A 25,017-nucleotide genomic window follows, 5' to 3' on the forward strand; every position below is an offset into this window, starting at 1 on the left:
AGCTGTTTTTAAAATGAATAGTAAATAAGTTAATGGTAAAATGAATGAAGATTTGAGTATAAAACAACTTAAGGGTTAGTTTAAATTTAACCTTTAACTTAAGGTTGTAATTAAATTTTAAAAAAGAATAAAAAATTTATTTTAATATAAAAATTTTGTTAGAAAATTTTATTAACATTTTTGTAAAACATTTTAAAATATTTGATGTTGATTAATTTTTAAAGTGTATTTTTGAACATTAAGCAACAAGTTTATTGGTTAATCTTAAACAAATATTTTCTTCTCAAAATATTTTATTGTAGCTTATATGCATTTTTTAAGAATAAACTATTACTTTTAATTAAAATTAAAACTATGGACAAAATTCCATACTAAACACATACAAATTTTAAAGTAAATTAAAGTTAACTAAACATCAGCTTTTTCATAAACTTAAATTTTAGAATAGTTTTCTAAAAATTTTCTAAATTTATCTTAATATTATGTATTAGTTTTAAAGAATAAAAAAAATAAATCATCTACTTTTCAAATTTTTCAAACTTTTTTATATATAGAAACTTGCTTTGCAGTTAACATACTAAGTTTTTGATTAAATATAATGTGATTCAGAAAAAAGAATAAATAAATGACTACACTGTATACACAAAAACAATGAACTTTTTTTTTTAATTTTTGTACTTGAATTGTTTTGCTAGGTTTAAAGAAAGAAAAATTCATTTGATTTTAGTGGATTTTAAATACATTGGTTACTAATAGAAATAATAAATAACTATATTAAATAGTTTATAATTTATTAAGTAATTATAAAATAATTTGATAAAATTTCAGTACATGTATTAAATGTTCCTTAAATTAATAAAAATTACTTAATGATTTTTTATTTATTTTGTGTAAGAGCTAACTAATTATGATATTAACTAAGTAATTTAAAATAATTATTGTTTTTGATAAAATAAGTTATTGCTATTTTGTTTTAAAACAAAGTACCTTACCTTTAGTTATACATTTCAGTTTTAATTAAGATCAATAATTTATTTTAAGAATGATAAAATATAAATAAAGAATACATATTAGCGTGTTTAATAAATAATTATAAACCCTTTAGAATAGGTAATTAAAATACTAAGCAAATTTTAGAATACATTTTAAATTTATTTCCTAAAGTCAAATTTATTAAGATCCACATCATTATTTTCAATTTTTTGCAGCTGAAACTACAAGCTTAAAAAGTATTAGTTCTACAAATGGAAGTGCAAAATCAAAGTAAACATATTTTTTTACTGAATAGGTTTTAAATTTTTATTAAATAAATAACTAAAATTTTCTAGGGATACCTTTTCAGCAAGCATGGATGCTTCACTTTTTAGGTCAGGTTTTGTTTAAAAACTTTTATAACTTATTAAATTTATTCAAAATCTATTTTAAAACAACTATTTTTTTATAAATTTAGAAAAATAACTTATCCTTGTGTTCCAGAATAAAAATAATGATACTGTTTTTTTTACAAAAAATTTTAAATAGTTTTTAAGTTAAAAATTTACTTCGTAAAAATTCGATGAAATAAAAAAGTTTTGATTATAAATTATATTAAAAAAATTACAAGAATAAAAAAACAACTTATTTACAGTGCATTATTCAAATGTGGCCTGTAATGAAAATAACATTATTTTAAAAATACATAAGACAAGAAAAGTTTTATAGTATTTTATTTTACAACTATGTTTTATATAAAAATAGTTTTCAATTAATATTTTAGTTTACAAACTTAAGCATACTGTGTATATTTATTTATTTTAAATGCTTAATATGTTGAACAAATTTTAAACCAAATACTTAGTTCACAATAGCTTTTTTACTGAACTTCAGTTTTAGCTGTTCAAATTTTGTACTTGGTCAACATTTTTCAAAATACTATTAATTTGTTGCTTGTTTATGCTTACATAAAATAGTTTCATAAATTTTACTTTTGGAATAGAACAATAAATAGAATAGTTTATATTTAGATATTAATGTTTGTTAAGCAGTTTCAAACTAGTTATTTTTTTAGAGTTTTATTTGGTGACCACTATTAGATGGTGGGAAATTTTTACTAAAATTAAACAATTTTTTTGTATCATAATGAGTACTGCTAAAACTTTGTAAATAAACAAGTTAAAGTTGTTGATTTTTTTATAGTTTAAAGAGCAATTGTTTTTTTTTATGTTTTGAGTTATCAACATATAGATATAATAACTTACTAAGTTAGATTTTAAAAATATGAAAAAAGATATTGGCTGTTATGAAGTTTTCTCATAGTTTATCCTTAAATTTTGACATGTATGTTTTAATATTAAAACCGTATTATAGTATCACTTGCTAAAAAGTATAACTTTTTGTCTATTGCTATAAATGTTTCTACCTTTTTTTTCTAAAGTTTATTTCTTATTCACAATGTACATTTATAAGCCAATCAAAATTAAAGTGTACATTTATTTTCAGGAAACAGAAAAGTTTAGGAAACAGATTTGGAAAATTCTTCAATAACAGGAAAAGAAGTGAGTACAATCAGCAGAAAGTAACACCAAATTTTTATGATCAAAATAAGTCACAGTTAGAAAGTTTTCAGCAAGTTTGTGACTCCGTACTACATGGAATTACGTAAGTTTTAAATGACTTAATGAAATACATGTTTTTGTTGTTTTTTAAGGTTAAAAAAGTTATATTTTCGTCAAAAATAATTTACAAACTAAAACATTAAGAATAACTGATAACTTTTGTATAAAAAATAACATTCAAAACAAAAATTTCTAATTTGCTTTTTTTGTGAATTTTTTTTTTTTATAAATTTCGTGATTTGATAGATTCATTTTTAAAACGATGTTTCACTCAATTAATAATTAAAATTAATGAGATATAATTTGATGTGTAAGCTCACGAATCAATAAATTTGTAATGATTCTCTTTGGATGCAAGTTTAGAACTTTGATTGTTACTTTTAAAATAAATTAAAAGTATACAAATGTATAATTTTATGTTAAATAAGACTAAATTGATTTATGAATTTTTAATTTATAAAAGCTTTCCTAATAACTTAATATTTTTTTATTGTTTCTGTTGTCAAAAAAAAAGACGTTTGTAAATCATTATTTGTTTTAAGCTAGTAAAAGTAGAATTGTTGTGTCTTTTTTATTTAGCTAGTGCAATTTTTTAATTTTTTAGGTTGTTTTTACAAATTGCAGAATTTATTTCATTTAAAAGAACTAGTAAGTTATGTTATACAAATCTATTTTCTTAAAATATTGAAAATTTTGGTTTTAGAATGTTTCAATTGAGTAAAAACACATTAACAAATAGCTGAGTTGATAAATCTTTATTTTAACAGTTTCTGAGTTTCTAACAGAAAAGTGATTTAAAAATTTTAAACCTGGTTCCTTAAAAAAAGGTATATAAAATTTTGTAACTATTATACTCGCTGATTTTTTTTTGTGTGAAAAGCTGTTATACTCAGCATACTTCAAGTTCAATAACAATTTACAGAGAGTACTTGGAAATTTCTACAAAAAGATTAGACATATTACAAGCTAAAAGTAATGAAGAAATGAATACAGTAAGTTATTTATTTTTTATATTTCTATGATATAATAAAATATTATAACACTTCAAGAAAACTTTCTTATTCATCAATAAATATCATTAAGGCAATAGGGGGGGGGTCCGACTTTTTTTTTTACAAAAAATAACTTTGGCTTTTATATGAAAGCTTTAAATACAAACTACAAGCCTGTTTTTATAGAATTTAAAAATATCATTTAACTTTTGAGATATTTTATTTTTTGTAAAAAGTTTCCGATACAAAAGTATGGACCGCAAATTTTTCAGGGTCAATTTTCTCGGAAATTTTAAAACTCACTAAAAATCTATCTCCTCCTTCATTTTTTGACCTAGAGGCTTCAAATTTTCAGGAATTGTTCCTTTTAATATTTTGAAGAATCCTAATGTTGGAATTTTTGAAATTTTGAAAAATAAAAATTTTATCCACAAAAAACTAAAAAAAAGGGTAGTTTTTTGACAATAATTTTTTTTTTACTCAAAATTAAAAAAATTCCTACAATAGATCTCTTTAAAGTTTAATGATACACATTCTGTAAAAATTTGAGAAAGATTACTCAAAAATTGAAGGAGGAGATAGATTTTTAGTGAAATAGTCTTTTTTCGCGTTTTTAGTTTTCGCCTTCCATAAGGAACCTATTGAACGCCCTTTCTTTGATCGCTTATATCTAAAAAATTACTTTGATTTTTTTTAAGCGGTTAAAAGTGTCTGATAGCTCAGATTAAATTCTACAAAATAAGATCAAGTTGTAAAAAACAAAGTGGACCCCCCCCCCCTATGACCTTAAAGTAATCTTCAAAAAACTTTTTTTTTATAATATTTCTAAAAAGACTTATTATTTCATGTTGGATTAAATTTTCGTATTGTAAACTTCATTTGAATAATTATAGTTAACATAAATTAGCTTGTTTATTGATATCTATTTAAAGCATAACTTTTATAAAAGAAAAAATTCTCATAGTTTTGTTTGGTTTAAGACTAAGTTAGTTTTTATAATGCTATCTCAATATATATAAATTAACTAATTTGCTTAGAATTTTTGAAAGTTACATTGTTTATTTTAGTTTTTTAGTATAATTTTTATTAAAATTTCTATGTTTAGTTAATATGATTTTGCTAGGTTACTAAGCATGACTAAAGTATAAATAGATTAAGTAATAGTATATTATTTTTATAACTTTATTTTGTTGCGACTTTCATATTTTCAAATGTAATAACATTTTTCTTTTCATATTGTACTAAAGTATAATACCAATTAAAAAAAAATTAAACGTAGTTTATCAATACTTAAGTTTAAACAATAAAGCAAAAATCTATAAAAAGTTTAGTATAATGTATATTATTTAGTAAAATATTTTTTATTCAAACAGGCAAAAACGTATGAGTACAACAGAGTGAGTTCTGTAATTTTTATTTACTAAAATGTAAGTTTTTTCACTTAAAATAATTAAATATATTATACATTTAAACTGATTGAAAGAAAAAATATACAGATTTTTTTTTGTATACTTTTCTAAAAATTTTATAAATGCAAACAATTACTAAATGTAAATTATACTGTTTTATGTTATATTTATATTTTTTAAAATGTTCAAAAAAATAAATTTCTTTATGATAAGAATTTTTACAAATGCCTAGAAACAAATGCTACATTTGTAAGAATTATAATTTTAGAATATTTTATTTGAACCGTATGGCTTTCACTTAAAAAATTAGTTAATATATATATTATATAAATAAAATTTGTATAGTTTTTTAAAGTATACTCAGGTAATTCCGAGAGGATTAAAAAGTAAAAGTCTTATTTAGATTACGATCTGTATAACTGTTTTGTAGGTACTCTTAACTAGTTCATTATTTGATTTAAAAATTTTGTGATTAATAATTAATAAACCATATTACAATAAAACAAGTAAATAGTCTATACAAGCATTTTACTATTCTTTTCTTTAGTTTTAAATTTCTTTACAAAAATTTCAATATTTATAAAACTAAACTATTTAAAAAATAAAATTTAATCTTTGTTTATAAATTGATAAAATTTGTAAAACAAGGTTTTATATTAATTTGATTAGTTAAATAAAGTTAGTTGTTAATTATTAGAAAATAAATCACTTGGAGCGAATGAGGGAAAAACTAAAGATTCATAGAATGGAAATTAAAGAACTATTGCAGCAATATGAGTATCATTATAAGTACAAACAAGGTTTGGTGTAATTATAGTTTGATAAGGAAATGTTTCAGGGTATCTTTCAGTCGCCGAAAACTATTCGATATAATTTTCATATACTTTTTTGTATTATAAGTTCACAAACTAGGTTTGATTTTTTTACATAATACTGTATATTTAACTCTGACTTTGTAAGTAAGCTTCTAACGAATTTTATACATTTTTGCTTTAAATAATATTTTAAACATTAGAATTTTACTTAAAAATATTGTTAACACGTTTTCCTCAAAAGGTGCAGAAAATTTGAAAACAGCAATGGCTTCACACATAAACTCTACAAACGCTTCACTCGTGAGTTGTGGAATTATTGGTGACGTAACAAGTAAATTTATGGTGCATCGGCAGGTGGCTACTAATACTTTTTGCTTTAATTTACAATCCTGTTTTTAATTAATATCTGATAACCATTCTTTGGTTTCATTATACACGCTTTATAATAATAACTATAAGATGCATGTTTTCATTTACAGTTTTTACTTAACTAATTATTTTAGTCTCTTGAGTTTTATATAAAAAAAAGTTTTACAAACTATGGAATTATGTTTTAGTTTATAAATAATTGAAATATACTATATCAATTTGTCTCTGTTAAACTTTATTAAGTATTTTTTCAAACTTGAAAAAAAGTTGTAGCATTTAATTGGGTGCACACTCTGATAATTAAAATTATAATAATTATGAGTTTTATTAAATTCCACTTTTTGAAAATGATTTTTCGTAACTTTTTTTTATGACCATAATCCTAAAAAGTTAGTCCTTTAGAATTTAAAAAAAAATATTTTTCATATACAACGAGAAGAAGTTTTAAAGCTTGCTAATAATGATTATTTTTCTATTATAATATTTTAATTTTTATAAATATTATTTTTTAATATTTATTACCATTGTATTCTTATTAATTAATACTTCAGAAATATATATTTTTTTTTTAACTTATTTTTTAAATGTGGCCACTTAAAAATTTTCATGAGAATTCGAATTGTTGTAATTTAAACTGGCATGTTGCAACTATTATATTGTCAATACTTAATTTTTTATTGACCTTAAAAGTGTTTTGTTAATGATCTTAATTTACGTTAAAAAGTATTTTTAAGGTCACAATTAAACCCGATTAATTTCAATTAGTTTGTATATTTTTTTAATCGACAACTGCTAGCTTATTAAACGAGTCAATACATAGTTTAACTTATTGTTTTGACTTTTTCCTCAGACTTTATTTGCTTCTTTTTTTTCTAGTTTCAACCTTTGCTTATTTAGAGTTTTTTTCAGAGTAACAAGGTATTTTACTTATATATGTTTGCATACTTAACACTAAGATATTTAATTATCATTTAAAATTCAATTTAAAGTAAACCATTACTCTTACTGCTTAAAAAATATGAACTGTAATTTTGAGACTAAAATCACAATAATTAAGTAAACTTGTTATTTTAATAAATTTTATCATATACTTGAACTTCACTTTTGCTCACGAAGATTTGTTTATAGTTCTTATTTTTCCTTAGGCGTTTTAAAGTTGTGACGTTTTAAATATTTTAGCAAAATAATAACTTCAGCTACTTTGTTTTTTAAACTTGGTATTTTCAAAAATCCATAATCAAGTAAAAAAAAAGTATTGTTATACCTCTTACTTATACCTCTTACTTTTAAATGCTTCAATATTTAGTACAAAGTTTGTTTTAAAACTAACTTTTAACATTTAAAAGCTTTAAATAATACTTCAGCTTCAAAAACTATATCAACAAAAGTATAAAAGATTTGTAAATGTACATTCTTAATACAAAATGACCTTGTTCAGTTTAAAAATTTAATTTCAACCACTAGATCATTAATTTTTTTTATTGTACAGAAAATGATTGATATAGAGCAGCAATTGGAAGAGAAATTTCTCGGCGAGTTACAATTAAAGATGAAAGGTTTGTAGAGTCAAGATTGATTCACTAATTGTACGTCGTTTTAAGCTACTAGCTTATTTCAGTTTAATTTTTTTATGCGGCTGTTAAATTCAAGCGGCTGTTTTTCTACATTCCGTAGATAAACTACCAGTGAAAACTTTTTACGTTATTAATATTTCATTGCAAATGAATTTTTATAACTTTGACAATGATTAAAGTTTTTTCTTCTAGCTACATAAAACAGAAAGACATACTATTTTTTGATATTGGTTTTAGAATAAAAATTTTCTTGCCAGATTCGATCATTGTAGGTTTTGGTAACATAAAAAAAAAATTTTTTAGAGTTTTGAATTCAAATTTTTTTTTTCCATTATTTTACGTAAAAAAAAGTTACTTTTTTTATCTTATTATGTAAATTGACATATAAAACATCAATTTAGTTTGTTTGATGAGCATGATTGTACGAAATATACTCATATCATGAATATTTAAATCAAGTTAGTGTTATAAATATAGAATTAATAATTGACAAAATTTAAGTTCTAATTTTTCTTTTTGAAATATTCTAGTTTTATAGTTTGTAATCAATGTTTGGTTTTAGAATTTTATAATCTCTATAGAAAACTTTATATAGCTTATTTTATAAGTACACGTTTAAATTGTTAATAGTAAAAAAGACTTAAAAAAATTGTCTGAATTTGAAAAAACGAAAAAAAAACTGTTTTTATACTTCTTACTAAGATACAAAGTTAATAGTTGTTTAAAATGATATTAAATTTAAAATACAGTAGTAGTTCGAATTCAAAGGTATACGTAACGTTAACAATATTTTTTTGCTTAATTACAAAGTAATTACATCTACCAAAATTTAAAAAACTACAACTAACATTTTCGAATAAAAGTAGAAAGTTAGTTTAAATAATAATGGTAAATTAATTTTAATTCAGTAATCTATTTTTATGTATAAATAGATTACGGTTTTTTATAAGTCAGAAAAAAAAAGCGATTTAAGACAATATATTTAGATATACTATTTTACTCTATAGCTAACTTTAATTTTTTTAACTTCTTTTTTGAAAGAATTTTTTTAATGTATGTAATAAATAGAAATTGGAATAGCAATTTGTCTTGCAGCTTAAAATATTTGAGTGTATGTGAAACTTAAAATATAAGAAAGGATAATAAAAATTAAGACTTAGTAAACATAGATATTAAATTTTTCTTAAGAAAATAAAATAAAGACAAAAAAGTGTTGTCTTTTTTATAAACCCTTACTACATTCAATAAAAAATCATTAGATTTTAGTTTAATTATCAAAACTATAAATTAAAAAAAAACTATTATAACTATGAAGTGAGTAGATATCTAAAATAGTATTAACTTTTGAACTACTATATACATTTTTTCCCCCTAATAAAATTTAAATCAAGTAGTAAAGACTAGAAAATGTTACTCATATTGTTGTTTTGTTAAATTAATTGAGAATTTAAATAAGTTTTATGAAAATAATCTATTCTTATGAAAAGTTAAGAAACGTTTACTTAAAAAAATTAAAACCAATGTTTTATTATAAATGCATACAAACGTATAGTCTTTACGTCTTCGTTAACTTGAACTTACAGGGTGTAATGTTTCCAAGCGCCCCTGGCGATCAATTTTCTTATTTTAAAATATTTAAGTTTACTTTTATGTTTTATCTTTTTAGCCTCTTGTTTTTCTAGAGTGCTTTTTTATCTTGTTTCAACTTGTAACTTTATCTTCATACGTTATAAGTTTAAGAAACTCTTTGTTAATGTATCATCATAACAAACTTTTGCATAGTTTAAATTTAAAAATATATTTTATTTGTTTGCATATTACTGTTGTGCCAATTTTTTATTTATCATGTTTGTTTTAGTTGTATATGACATATTTTTTAACGCGGGTTTTATGAAATATCATGGTTAGTTTAGATAGTTGACCAAACTAATTAATAGTAGAATATTTGGATATTGCTACTATAAGTATTAATAAATACTGAAAATACTTTAAACTTCAAAATAAATTTGCTTGTTATTATAGGAAGGTTTTTGAACGTATTTATATACCATTTGCAACTTAATATTAATAGATTATTCATTTTGTTTGTTATATTTTATTACACAAAGCTTTTCAGAACCATACGAGTTTCATTCTCAAGGGATAAATTTTAAATGAAATTTGAAAAAAATCTTGTTAAGTGAACAGCTCAAAAAATAACTTTAAATTATGACGTATGAATAAATTCAAAAATACAAAAACTACAAAAATTAAAGATTTAGCAATTAAAAACCAATGGTATGCTTATTAATAGATTGTTGATAATTTTGTTTTTCCATTTAATGCTACTTGCGTATTTAAATTAGGTCGCTTTTCCTCAAGCAATATTGGTTCCAGGCTGTTGAGTTCGCTTTGCTTACATCTTTTTAAAACTTTAAAGTTTTGAACAATGTCAAGGTTTTAACAGGGTGTGCAATTCAAAACCTGCTCTGCAGATACCTGCTCTGCAGATCAGAGCATCTCTTACATCGGAGAAACATCACGGCAAATATTCCGACGAATTACAGACCACTGCGGAACAGATAAAAACAGCGCAATATTTGAACATCTTTTTAATTGCACACCCTGTAGAAACTCTGACATTATTCAAAACTTTAAAGTTTTAAAAAGATGTAAGCAAAGCGAACTCTACAGCCTGGAATCAATATTGATTGAGGAAGAGCGACCTAATTTAAATACGCAAGTAGCATTAAATGGAAAAACAAAATTATTAACAATCTATTAATAAGCATACCATTGGTTTTTAATTGCTAAATCTCTAATTTTTGTAATTTTTGTATTTTTGAATACATTCATACGTCATAATTTAAAGTTATTTTTTGAGCTGTTCACATAACAAAATTTTTTCAAATTTCATTTAAAATTTATCACTTGAAAATGAAAATCGTATGGTTTGAAAAAGCTTAGTGTAATAAAATATAAAAAACAAAATGAATAATCTATTAATATTAAGTTGCAAATGGTATATAAATTACTTATATTACCAGTGCTAAAAACATTAGTAATTTCTGATACTTTATAATCGGACTAATTTGTTTATTAAGTAATCTAATTTAGGTCTGCTCGGCTATGCACGACTGAAATCAGGTGATATTTATGAGTTGTCTCTTCGTCACGGAAAGTTTAAATGGAAATCACGTGGTCAAATAATGACATCATCACTCGACCAGAGTTGGGAAAACTACGAAACAAAACTAATTCCCAAAGTTTTTGAAAATATAAACATTAAGGTTTATTTGAAGATAATTGTCTATTGAATAAATGAATTAAAGACGATAACTGATTATTATATGAATATTATCTTTTTTTTGAGATAGGTTATATTTTTTATAATGACCATGTTTTTACAATTTTAGTTTTAGTTTATTACTATTAACTTTAACATACTTAATAAACTGAAAATAGTTATTTTAATTTAACTGAATTTAGAGATCAGAAAATATTAAATTAAGTAAAACTTCGCACAAATTTGTTTATCTGCATCAAAAGACTATCAACTGTACAAATTTTATAGTTAGACGAGCTCGGTATGTTCGGTAGAAAACAGTCGAATGTGGGTGCTGTCACTCTTGAAGTAAAGGACTTATTTAAAACAGAAGAAATTGTTAGTTTATATAATAATAAAAGAACGTAGTGTCAAATGTATCTACAGTTATTGTATTTGTACCGATTAATCAATACAGGTTTTGAATCTTCCTCTCAATGAAGCTGCTACTCTGAAGTTAGATTTGCTGGTATCATGGAAGTATGTTTTGTTTTTAATTTTTACACTGAAATAGAGCAGTATATAAATTTTGTGACCCAATCGCATAAAATATGCATGTTTTATTTTTAAAATCAAATTGTACAGTAATCTTCTTTTATTGTACCAACCTATGTTTCTGTGTGTTAACGAATCAACACACTTCAACTGGGTTCTGTAAAAAATAATTACTGTAATGAAAGAATAGAAGCATAGAATAAAGTGGGTGTATACATGTTTTCATCAAAATAAAACAATTTCTACAGATAATAGTTTATACTAGGTAAAATACTAAATATTAAATCCGACTGTTATAAAACTATATAATATTTGTAACTATTAAGTCTAAAACAAGTAAAGTAAACTAAAATACACAACAAAACAACAAATCATAATATAAACAAAGCACTCACGTTAAATGGAAAGAATAACTGATTCAAATTTACTGTTGTTAATGAATGAATGTTTTATTTTTATTTATTTTGTGAATAATATATCTCTTAATTTCACATATTTTTTTCGATGTTATTAGTGATGAAAATTTTAAGTTTTAATAGTTTGTTTCACAGCACATCTAAAATTAAAACGAAAAATATCAACAAAACTAACTTTTTTAAGTTCAAAACTTCTTTAATCATTAGCTTGTTTAATTGTTTAATCCAAAAAAACACGATAATTTTCATAACATTACGTTCATATAACTAGTTTATACTACTTGCAGTTTTTAATTTTCATAAAAAGCAATTAAACTTGAATTATACTTTAGTAAAAAGTATTGAGTAAAGTTAACTTTAATTTTTACGTTATTTACAGAAAAAACCATAGTAATTAGAATATATATTTTATAAATCCAAATCTTGGTTTGCTATTTTTTTTTCTTATATTTGATGTTGTCTTCATCAGACAAATAAAAATTAACTGAATGAATGAAACATCAATGCAAAACTATTATAACTAAAACTAATTTTAAGTAATTTAGTCATTTAATATGGTGTGGTTTAAAATAAAAACTATTTTTTGGTCGTGTTTTTAAATAAAGTTTCTTTTAATTTACAAAAAACCTCAAAGAGAAAAAATTCAAGTTTTTATAATTTTGAGTTTAGCGTATTAAAAATAATATATACAATGTGAAACTAAAGCTTTGAAAATCAATAAAAGTTCTTTTACAAAAATACGTTAGTTAGTTACCTGTAAAACGGTAAAAGTTTTAGTTTAGTGTAAGTTAAGGGCCAAAAAACTAACAACATCTAAGCATACTCAATAACACGTTTATAGATACCACAAAAACTTATGTATAATTGAACTTTTTAGAAATTAAATGGTAGACAAACTGCAGGCAACAAAAAAAAGTAACAAAAAAGTATAACCATTTTAAATATAGTCAATTAATGTAGTTTTGTACAGGAACTTTTATTGATATTCAAAGTTTAGTTTTACATTAAGCTTTGTTTGGTTTTGAGGAGATTATTTTATTATAACAGTTTTTTAAAGCGAACAATAGTTATTAGTTCAAACAACAAGTGCAAATTAATAAAAAAACATATTAAATAACTTACTTAAAATTAGTTTTAATTATAATAGTTTTGCCTAGAATGTTTTATTCATTCAGTTAATTTTTGTTTGTCTGATGACGACAACATCTAAAGCTCTAACAAACAAAAATGATGTGTCAAGCTAATTGTTTGTAGATTTTTCGATACATTTTTGTAAAACACGAATTAAAAGATCAAGATAAAAATATTCAAAAAAAACTGTTATCAGTATTGGCAATTTAATGAATAAACATACTAAAACAGTATTACTGCATGATAAATGATAAAATTTACATTTTTGAACAACATTTAATAGTTTTAACAAAAGTACTTAACATACTTCGATTTATCGAAATACGCTAGTTAAGTTAATTTAAGCAAAGCTAGTTTAAAAAAAAAGTTATATATATTTAAATTTATTTAACTTTATCTTCACAGGCCTTTTGATACTTTTCAGTTGAATCCTCCTGCAAGCCCCACCACTAGGGAGCTGTTGTCAGGGCAGCCAGGTAACCAGTCAACTGTCATGACGACTCCAATAAGACTTCACATGAACACGTTGACAAACCAAGCGTCACATGATCATCGAATTTTAACGTCATCAAGTAGAAGAATTCGACCAATAAGAATGGTGAATCGTCAACCAATGTAAGTCATTTTGTAATTGTTTGTGCAGCTTGTTAAGTTAATTTAAAAACTACTGATTGTTATTATATTTGTGTATTTATCAAAAAAACTTATTAATATACTTTCTGGTAATTTTTTTTATTTAGAAACAGAAGTCAAATTTATTGTTGTATGTTATTTATATTTTCTCAGGTGGAAATCAGCAAATTCTAACAATAACAACAATAAAGAAAAAAGCCTAACATCGAAAGATTTGAATGAAGTAATTGCTTATTTTTGCATATAAAATATGATCTATTTTTAAATAGTTATTTTATCAGTAGTACACGAAATTTGTATTTTATATAATCTGGTTATTCTTATTTCTTGTTATAACCAAAAAATCAAAGTGATTTCATGTTATTTCAATGTTTCTTTAATTGTTAAAAGTGTTTGAAACATCATTAGTAAATAAACCTAGTTTGTAGTATCTAGTAAAGTAATATAGTAGTAATAAAGTAACCTTAGTTATATGCGAGACTTTTCCAATATAAAGTAAAGATATCGATAAGTTAGCTTTGAAAGTGTTTATATTTGTAAAATTTATTTTTGCAAATTTGGCAGAAAATCGAGTTTGGTTATGATTCATTGACATTAAAGTCAACAAATACAACAGATGTGTTATTCTGTGACTTATTTCACAAGCAAATGGAAAATATTGACTTTAATAAACTCGAAGAAAATGACCAAGATTTCTTTATTGTTGAGAAAGAAAAGAGTTTTAAAAGTAATAAGGTTAAATTTACACATCATGTTCTGAATTTTATGGTTGTATAGATTGTATGACTATCTATTTTAATTGAAAATTGAAGACTTTTAAATTATTAGTTTTTGTTGAGTCTACTAACGATAAAATAAGTTGTTATTTTTTGAGGTATATACATTTATTGAAATTTATATGCCTAAACCAGCCTATAATCTGATAAGCAACTTTATAACGTTTTACTTAACGATTTCAATAACAAAAATTTAAGTATTAAAATTTTGAAGAAAAATCAACAGGCAAAACTTCTCAGTGAAATGACGGACAAACAACGACATCAAGCGGAACTACTAACCGTTCTAGTATTGCAAATAAATAGTCAAATGTCGAATTTGTGGGGAAAGTTTGATGATCTACATAGCTTGGAAAAATCTCTATTCATGCTTAATGATCTTTTAAAAGTTAGAAGATACTGTTAAAATTAAGCAAATTAAAAATGTTTTACCTTGCTTTTCGTTAGTATCTAAACAGTATAAAAAAAAATTCTAGAATAAATTTATAAGTAAAAACATATTGTTTTTATAAGTAATCTGTCTTTAATTAGTTTATAAAACTTTATAAAACTCCACTCTATATTTTTCTGTGCTCGCCAAAAAACTTATGTTTTCTAGAAATAATGTTAACTTTAAATACAGCAGTAAAATCTTTAAAAATAATCATTTTTCTCTTAGGTAGAATTAATATAAGACAGTAAATTATAAACAGCTTACGCCCTGTTAAATTACACACTTGATTTTCTTTATACAGGTTTGTAAAAAAACCTCGAGTCCTTGAAAAACCTGGAGTTTGACAACTTTGGTAGAAATAATCTGGAAAAACTTGTTATTTAATAAATTGGGAAAAACTGGTAAAACCTGGAATTTTGAACAATTTTTACAGGAAAACAATGAAATTTGAATAATTTATGAAAAAAATCTGTCATAACCAATAATTATTTTTTGATTTCATTAAAAAATTATTTATTGCAAAAAACTTTTAAAGTAGCATTACAGTATCTCTTTGATATTTTTACACTATATAATAAAGTCTTTAACCTTAAACTAAACTTTGTACTAAAAATGGATACAAAATCTTGTACTTTCAAAAACCTTGAAAAAATTCAGTAAACTAGAAAAAAAATCAAAACAATTTGACAATTCTGATTGTATTAAACAGTTTTTACCGCGTTTATGTCGGTAACTGTTTATTTAAAACGTTATTAATGTTTTTTTTTTAATAAAACAGTTCAACCAAGAAGACTACGACTGCCAGAAGATAAAATCCAACTCATTTAATGAAGTTTCTAAATATCATTTCATTTTAGAGGACGAAAAAGAAGTTACTTTTACAGAACTGTTAGTTAATTATTATGTTACAAAACCCTAAAAATTTAATCAAGTTTAATTTTTTATACAAAAGGGTTGCCAAAAAACCTCGAGTTTAAGAATTTTTGAATAAAAAAGTGGAAATTCTGATAAAAATCATAAAAAACCTAGAATTTCAAATTTTAAGTAATGAAATTTTGTTAAGATCCAAAAAATCTTTCATATAAAAAATATCATTAATTTTCTATTAAAAAACATGTCTAAAGTAGATTTACACTATCTTTTCAATGTTGTTATACTATTTAAGACAGTTTTTACCTTACATTTAATTTCATACTATAAATTGAACCAAAGAATTTGTTGTTTAAAAATCCTGGAAAAATTTTAGAAAACCTGATATTTTTTTTATAAAATCTTTAGTAACCCTGATATATGTAGAGATCTGTTGAGCTTAAATGAGTTTATTGTAACATGTAATTTATATTTTTTATACTAAAAACATAAGAAATTTAGATATTGAGTATTAAGAAACGTAAGCCTTAAGTATATAACTTACCACATACTCTTTAAGTACAGTTTTAAAAAAACCAAAACCTGACCCTAAAACACATCCGTTTAAAAGGCTTCTCTAAGCAATTACGACGCCTTCTAGTTCAAAGTTATTTTGGTTGAATAGTGCTCTAGTTAAGAGTTTTTTATAATAGTTGTTGAAACAAAGTTGTATACAGTATAATTGTCTAGGACATAACTATGTTACTTTTACTTTTTTTTATGAGTATGACATAAACTATATATGAAGCTTTATAGTTTTTTACAACGTATGTATATATAGTATAAAAATTGATGAGTTGTTTTAATTTTTTATTTTTATGATAATGAATTACAAATTACGAACAATATATTTTTCATATTATTATATAAACTTTTTTATTAAATAAAACAAAGTAACTTAACCTTTTTGCACAACTTCATGCTTTCAAATATAAAATTTTTTTTTTAATAGTTTTATACTATTTTAAAGTTTGGATAACACCGACTTAATACTGACTACATCAAATTGCCATTGTGACGAAGCTCTTGTGGTTCATTTAAGCATCATTTTACGATTATTAAAGGTTTGATATGTAACAGTTTAAAATATTAATATTTATATTTACTTCTTATACTTTTTTTAAGTCTGTTAAGTATGATACTTATACTTAATTGTTTTATCGATAGTCTGGTTTAAAGTTTAAAATTCCTAACATATAAAAGAATAAATCTACTGAAAATTAAAATAGCAGTACTTTTTTTTTAATAGAACTTTAAAAAAAAAAGTTTTCATAAGACCTAAACTATATTAAATTTAAGCTTGTCAAAAATATAGGGTAGTTGTTTACAATTAAATTTTATTGATAAAAGTGTTGCTTGTTTTGATAGTTTTATGTTCCAAATTATTAAAGCTTAATTTTCAAAGTTTTATATAAACATTAAGATAACAGTGAATAATTATGAATTTTTTGTAGTGGTTGTTAATGTTGTTAAGTTAATATTAATTGGATATTTTTTATACAATTAAAAAGTTTCAGTTATAAAAAAATTAACATAGAATGTGGGTGTATTTGGACCTCTCAGAGTTCAAGAAGTCAGAAATTTGGACAACCTCTACAAGCAAGGAAAAATAATAATGAAAATAATTTGTATTTTAAATAACATGAAATTTGAATATGAAGGTGATTATCATATTTTTGTATCCGATTACTTCAAACTAAATGTAAAATACCTAACAAAACTAATGGACTTTTACAATTTAATTATTTATAGTAACAAAATATCCTTTAATTAGTTTCAACTTACAACTTGAAAACTGGAAAAAAAAACTCTATCCAAACTGGATAAATTTTTCCTTTATATTTAAATAGAAAGTATTTCTAACCACATATTAAGTATTAAATACTTACTAATGTACATTTACATGTATACTGTGCATAGAGAACTTTGAAAAATATTGTTAGTTAACTTAGTTAGAAAGTTAGCAAACTACGTAAACTATCTAATATTTAAATCATATTTTTTATGTGTAAATCGTTGGAACTAAATAAATTTGTTTTTTTTTAATTTGTACTACAGGTAAACAAAGTAAAATTTCTTGTAGACTTGGGGTTTCAAAAAGAGCTGCTAGAGTTTTGGAAGTCTTGTTGTCAGGGAAATTTTTCCCTTACAACAAGTGGAAAAATTTTGAGATTGGAGCTAGAACTTGGTTATGGAATGGATGTTAGATTGAAACATTATGATGTTGCGCATAAAGGTTTGTTACATTTAAAATAGTTCTTTAATTATATATAACATCTCTATATAGAAAACGTCTTAACATCTATTAAATATTTTTTTAGTAGTTTTTTATAAATACTTACTAAAACACAATAAGTTTTGATACTATTTTAATTACAAAAAGAGTTAAAAGTTATGACCTCATATTTAGATGTTGCTTAGTTAACTAAAATCTTTAAATTGTAGTCTAAACTTTTTTTACTTTCGAAATATAGATTTATTTACATTTTGAATTATAAAATAAAAACATATCTGATGGTAATTTGTAATATATTAATCAATTATATAATTCGATTTGACTACAACATAAATACACTTTTACAGTATTTCCAGAGCTTGTTCGTCGAATAATTCATTGCGATATTTCACACATAGATGATGTAAACACAAAAGATCAAGACGACTCCTCGACTGTTACTTTGTTTCAGTTAAATGAGTATTTCACTTCTGCGCTCGAACTCGATGGTTGTGACGTAACAATTGCGAAGTTAATTGACTTGCTTTCCTATGAACGTACGTTTAAATTTACATTTTTTACTAGTAATTCAGTTTAAAGAGTGCTTTTGTATAAATCAGAAGTTTTTACGAATACTATATTAAGTATTGCAGTGTTTTTGCAGCTTTATGAGTCTAATTGAATGTTTACAACTTATTTAACTTTCATTTGTATAACTCCTATTGTGGTAACAATTAAAGTTTAAAACTATAATTTTTGTAATTATATTTTAAATCTCCCGGCTACTACAACGGTTCATCGTGACTTTGTCGGCCTGATGAGTCCTAATCAGGACAAAACCAGTTCGCAGATTGTTGTGATGGTCGTGCGGTTCAGTTTAGTGCTTAGTTTTTTTAAGTATCAGTTTTTCAAGCAATTAATGAGTTTCTAGCAACTTTAAAAAAAAAACTATATTCTGCAAAGTTAACTGGAAAACTTAAGTTAAGTCCTTAAAATAACTTCGATAACTTTACAGTTTTTATCAACACTGCATTGACGAGCACCAACAAATGTTTAGTTTTGAGTTCTATAAAAAACTTGAGTTCACTTCTTGCTATGAGAATTTCGAATCTGAATAATCTTGCAAAGTTACTTTTGGAAAATGATGAAAAAATTAGTAGTTCTGCTGCAGCTCACATAAAATTTTTAAAGGAAGAAGACTTACTCAGAGAAAAAGTACTTTTTTAATCTTAATTTATTTAAGAACAATTTTAACATATAAGCACTGATTATGATTATAATTTGAAAGTTTTCTTTAGTTTAAGTTATAGTTATCAATTTTGTATTCTCTACAACTATGAAAAAATTTTAAGTAGATAAGTTTTACGATTAAATTTATGGGTAGCTGTCAAATTAGCACGAGCGTACAAAATTAGACAAAGAAACTTTTGCACGAGGGGATAAAATTGCACGAAGGGTCACTTTTGCACAAAGACACTTTTTCACGAGCAGACATATTTGCACAGATTGATTTTTTTTGATAGTTTTTTTATTAATGTTAATTATTTTTTTTAAATTTAGTTGTTTTTTTATTTAGTTTTTATTTTACTATTACTTTTACCCTTAACCCTTACCCTCGGTCGGTAACTTACTTTATTACCATTATCATTTTTTTACTGTCACTGTCATCCCAAACCCTTACCCTCGGTCGGTAGCTTTTATTTTTCTTTTTAATTTATTTATTTTTATTTTTATTAATTTACTTTTTAGCTTATTTAAAAATTATTTTTCTGTTTTTTTACTCTCGTGCAAGAATTACCCTAGGTGCAATTTTGTCTTCGTGCAATTTTGACCCGTTCCAAAAAGTTATACCTCATGTAAATTTATACAGTAGAGTCACCACATCTTCGACAATTTTTAAACTTGCAGGCAATAATATTCTACGCGGAGCTGTTAGAGTCGAGTTGCAATAAAGTTCGCAAATCAGCTTGTTTGGCGTTGGGATTTCTACATGCAGAACAGCTGATTCCCCAGCTCTCTTACATTATTCAAACCGACACCCATCCTGATGTGAGGAAAACCGCTGCCGATGTTCTACTTTCTTTTGGTACTATATTTTGTTTCTAGAAACACTTTTAATTTTTATTTACTAGTATTTTATGTGACAAGATTCAAAAAATAATTTTATTTAAGTTTAACTTGGGAAGATAGACTACGGGTATGTAATTAACATTATATTATAGTTATAGAATTATTTTTATTAACATCTATCAACTAACTTTTTAATTTCAACTTCGTCAGTAAATATATAGAAAGCACATAGATCTAGATTTCTATACAAATAGTTATAGTAAATTAGTATTAATCTTCAGGTTTTTTTGTTAAAAACCTCTTATAATAATCTTGACTTCCCTAATAAAATAATACTAATATTTATAAAGTAACAACATTAAAATAATAAATAATAATAACAACACTTTTTGATTATAAACACAACTACAAATAGTTTTTGATATTTTAGTTGTTTTATTCTTTAGAAAAACTTATTACTGTAAAGTATATTCCATCCATTACAACAAACTTAATGGCTATTTTAATTTAACATTATTTTCTTTAGAAAATAGCTCAATTCATTTTTCTTCTGAAAATACTTAAAACCTAAAAAAAATAATAAATCAAGTTCAGGTTGTGCTGAAAGTTAAAAAAAAATTAATGAAAATAATCGAATATACTTGAAAAACTTGTAAAGAAAAACAAATTATAAAACGAAAAGGTTTTTATCGAAAAATAATGTTTAAAAGATATTTATTTAACTTTTTAGCTGCTAAGTATACTTTATTTATAATTTTACAAAAAAATAACAACTTAAATAATAAATAGTATAACGTTTGCCCACTATGGCTCTTCAGTTATAAATTAAATCTTATTTTAATAGAATTTAATTTTTAGAATTTAGTTTATAATGAAAGAGCTCTACTGGTCGATATTGTAAAAAAATTATTTTCCAATGAATCCACATTGTGTCTACATATTATTATAATTTAATGAACAATAAAAAGAGAAGCTCAAAGTATTTGGTCCTAGGACCTGGCGCACAAAGAAACCTTTCGGTTATCGAGTTGCATACCTAGGATACCTTTAACGTCTTGTCCATGACTAGATGGAAGCTATAATTTTTTATTTTACAACTAAAAATATGAAAATTTAAGAAATATCTTCAATTTCTAAATCATAGCTTGAATTTTTTATAAACGTTTTGTATTTCTCTGTGCAAAATTATTTTCGTTTAAACTATTTGTTTTTGTTTGATTTTAATATATTATGTTAACAATTTTATATTTAGCAACTATTACAAATTTTGTATTAAAAATTATCAAATTTGCTCAAAAAATTTTTTTATTTAAAAGCACATTTTTTACTTTAGATAACTTTTAATAAAAACTTTACTAAATTTTTAAAGTTGCGTTGTTGCATGTCGACAAGGTTGTCCCAAATTTTCATTAAATATTAAAGTTCGTAATAAATATTTAATTTTACTCAAGTTTTCTATCTTTAAAAGTTTACTGTGAATTTATTTTGTCTTAAGTTTATATACCAAGTTCAATAAAAATTAAATATTTGTAAAACTTATTAGAATACTATTTTATTTGAAAAAGAAGCTACAGTATTTTTTAAGCTGCAAAAATTTACAATATTTTCAATTTATGTTTTTTCAATTTTTTTTCTAGGTAAAGAGGGAGAAATCGCTCGACAAAATGCTGAGTCATCACTTTTCTCTCAAACCATGAGTCAGCAAATTTTATTTAACAATAAAGCTGCATCTAGACTTGGTACTTTGCTATAACCAGCTTGATTAATTAGCATCAAAAAAGTTATAGTTGAAAATCATGAATTAAGCGACAGTGAAGAACAATCAAATATTTTATTATTAATAGTTTTACATAAAATTTTATTGTCATTGATAAAATGACTTTTACAAACTGCTTAACTAATTTAAATAAACTTTTCTTTTTCAAAGTACCTTAGCTTTACTATTTTTTTTTAACTGGCATAACTTTTAATCAATAGATTTAAGCTATTTATAAAGATACATATTGCAATATTGATATTGTAATACATTCACTTTCTACTACGTATTAGACAGTTTTATAAACTAAATTGTGACTTTTTTTATTATTTTTTAAAATATGATACATATTGCTTGTTACCTACGGTACTAATTTATATTACGTCAAAAGTCATTATACATTTTTTCTGTGCATTATGTTTTAAGTCTGCATGCTACATATTTAAACTAATTTATGTGTCTGAGGTGAACTAAGTTTTGCATTTTCTTAATATTTTAAAACAAATTTTAAATCGTGTTTATGTTTGTAACTATTATCTATTTATAAATTGTGAACTTTTATACGAGCAATAAGCATTTTACTAAACTTAAACTCTTTCAACAGTTTTTTATATTTATTAACAAAACAATATTTTTATGCCACAAATTTAAACCAGTAGTTAGATTCGTACTATAGAATTTTATATTAACAGTGATTAACATAATTAAACAATTTTTTGTATCATTTATGAATTAAGTTCAGTGCCGTAATAACTGCTCACTTATTTTTAACTACTGCTAAAACATAAAATAATGATCATAACAAAAAACTGCTAAACTTTGATTCATTATTTAAATCTTTATTTTTTGAATATAGTGTTTTGAAGTACTTTTTAGTTAAAATTTTAAATTTTTACACGCAATTTTATTTTTATTAAGCGGTTTTTTAATATCTTACATGACTTTTTTGATTTTTGATAACAACGTAGTAGTATACAAGAATTTTATTCTAACAAAGTTTGAACATCACTTTTTTTTTATTCTAGAAGTTTATTTTTAGAAATAGTTGATAAAATAAAGCTTTAAATAAAAAGACGGTTGCTTTTTACCTAGGCTGTTTTAAATATATGTATGCTGGATAACCCTAATTTCTGCAAGTTTAGAGTTGTTTTGTAAAAAAACACATTTTTAATTTTCATGACAACGATTTATTTTCATCTTAAAAATATCTTATGTTTCGATTTGTAAAAGTTCAATAAACTAGACACACTTGACTTTATATTAGTTAAACCCAACCAAAAGTAAAATGTTTTTTTTTAATAGGTTCAACTATTCAAATTATTAGTTTTGAAAGTTACATTGAAAATAAAGTTTATTAAGTTTTTCCTATTGACACCCAGTATTTTAAAGAATTAATTACAGTTAAAGTTGATGTTTTTAAAAGCGTTCAAGCACATGACCAAGCTCTCAAAATGTTTGAAGGCTGTGCATAGCTTATTGCTAAAGAAAAGTTCTTCGCTTCCTATATAATTTCCTTAAAACAACTTCTATGCCCACCCCTTTGCAAGAAGTTTAAATGAATTTAAGAAGAGTTCAAAAAAAAAGTATAATGAGACTAAATAAACTGCGTATTATTAAGAAAAGACTTTAAAGTAAGATAATCAAAAATCTGATAAAGCACAAAAAAAAACAACTAGTGCAACTCAAACCAAACTACTACTATAACTATATATCTTATTAAAATGTATCAAAGACGGAAAAAAAATAAATATCAGGATAAATGCTAGTATACAGGGTTGCCATTTTACTTGGAATTTGACAATTTAGGCAAAAAAAAAACGGATTTTGAGAAATTTTGAAAAAAACTTAAAATTTTGGAATAAAAACCACTAAAAAAACCTCAAATTTTTACATGTTCAGTAGTAAAATTTCGATTTGAATCAAAAATCTACCATATAAATAAAAAAAATTTGTCATCATCAAAAATTTTTTAATCAAAACTTACAGTATCTTTTCAATGTTTTTATACTTATTAACACAGTTTCTTACTTTAAACTAAAACAGACTAAAAAATGTGTACTTTTGAAACCCAGAAAAATTTTAGAAAACCAAGAAAAAATTTGGAAAAATGAGTGGCAACCCTGTAATATAAGACTTAGATTTTGAGAGCAAAACGTTAGAAATAAAATTACAGAATATAAACAATAAAAAAAGTTTAACATAAAGTAAAGCAAGAAAAAAATGTAAAATCCTTAACTAATTTATTGTAAAAGGTTAAGTTTATAAACAATATCTGAACTAAATAAGTGTAAAACAGTTTGGACGCTGTTTATAGCTACTATCACAAAAATCTTAAATCAATGTTTAGTAAAGTTCTTAAAGTAAAGAAAAAACTTTTACAAACAAATCTTATAAGAAACCTAAAAAAATGTATTTTATTTAAAGTTTACAAAGTCTTTTAGATAGTCACAAAACCATAAACAATACGTCTAGTATATTTTATTTCTAAGTACTTTTCAAAGTTTGTTTTATCTAAAGCATGGTTTCCCAAAGTGGGCGATATCGCCCCCCTGGGGGCAATTTTAGTAAGTCGGGGCGATAATTAGTAAGGGGGCGATAACTAGTAAGGGGGCAAAAAGGGGGCGATTTTAAAATTTTGGGCTGTCATAAAATTTTTATTTTTTATCTTGCTATTTTACTAATTTTAGCTTGCTATTAAATTTTTGACCCTGAGGTAAAACTTAAGCAAAAAAAGTTTATTTTGTTAAAGTAAAATATAGAAAAAAAAATCAAGTAATTATGACTCCTACTTTCAAGTAAATTACATATTTTCATTGGTATATTTTCTTATTTAACAATTACATAGATCATAGACGATCGGAATCCCTCTCACCATTTTATAACCTGACATATATGTTATTGGGGATCATAAATGGTTTGTAAAAATCTATGTTATATATTATTAACTATCACCTCATGTTATTTCTAATTGTTTTTTGAAAAGTCACAAAGCTAGACAAAGAAATAAAACTATACAGGGTTGCCAATTTGTCTAGAAACCTAGAAAAACCTGGAATTTGACAATTTAGGCAAAAAAAAAACCTAAAAAATCTGGAATTTTCAACAATTTCAACAGATTAAGTAGTA

The 25,017-nt window shown here is 23.6% G+C and overlaps 1 protein-coding gene across 2 annotated transcripts; it reads left to right on the top strand.

Moving 5' to 3' along the window:
- LOC145831070 (rho family-interacting cell polarization regulator 2-like) lies at window positions 1-22,678 on the top strand. 2 transcript variants are annotated; one of them, XM_082938313.1, is made up of 24 exons: window positions 1-74; window positions 1,209-1,263; window positions 1,329-1,367; window positions 2,479-2,637; window positions 3,517-3,586; window positions 4,960-4,983; window positions 5,693-5,795; window positions 6,052-6,164; window positions 7,669-7,735; window positions 10,850-11,022; window positions 11,307-11,396; window positions 11,476-11,537; window positions 13,505-13,714; window positions 13,886-13,955; window positions 14,297-14,467; window positions 14,735-14,896; window positions 15,720-15,829; window positions 16,821-16,914; window positions 17,388-17,511; window positions 17,934-18,086; window positions 18,434-18,622; window positions 19,081-19,280; window positions 19,974-20,151; window positions 21,773-22,678. In XM_082938313.1, the coding sequence occupies exons 1-24, from the start codon at window positions 41-43 to the stop codon at window positions 21,886-21,888; spliced, it is 2,766 nt and encodes a 921-aa protein (XP_082794439.1). In that variant the 5' UTR covers window positions 1-40; the 3' UTR covers window positions 21,889-22,678. The 2 variants fall into 2 exon arrangements, with proteins under 2 accessions (XP_082794439.1, XP_082794440.1); XM_082938314.1 differs by having other exon boundaries at window positions 6,052-6,110.
- Window positions 22,679-25,017: the final 2,339 nt, after the last annotated feature.

The sequence above is a fragment of the Thalia democratica genome, chromosome 1, assembly GCF_965202585.1.
Source record: "Thalia democratica chromosome 1, ktThaDemo2.hap1.1, whole genome shotgun sequence".
NCBI classification, from domain to species: domain Eukaryota; kingdom Metazoa; phylum Chordata; class Thaliacea; order Salpida; family Salpidae; genus Thalia; species Thalia democratica.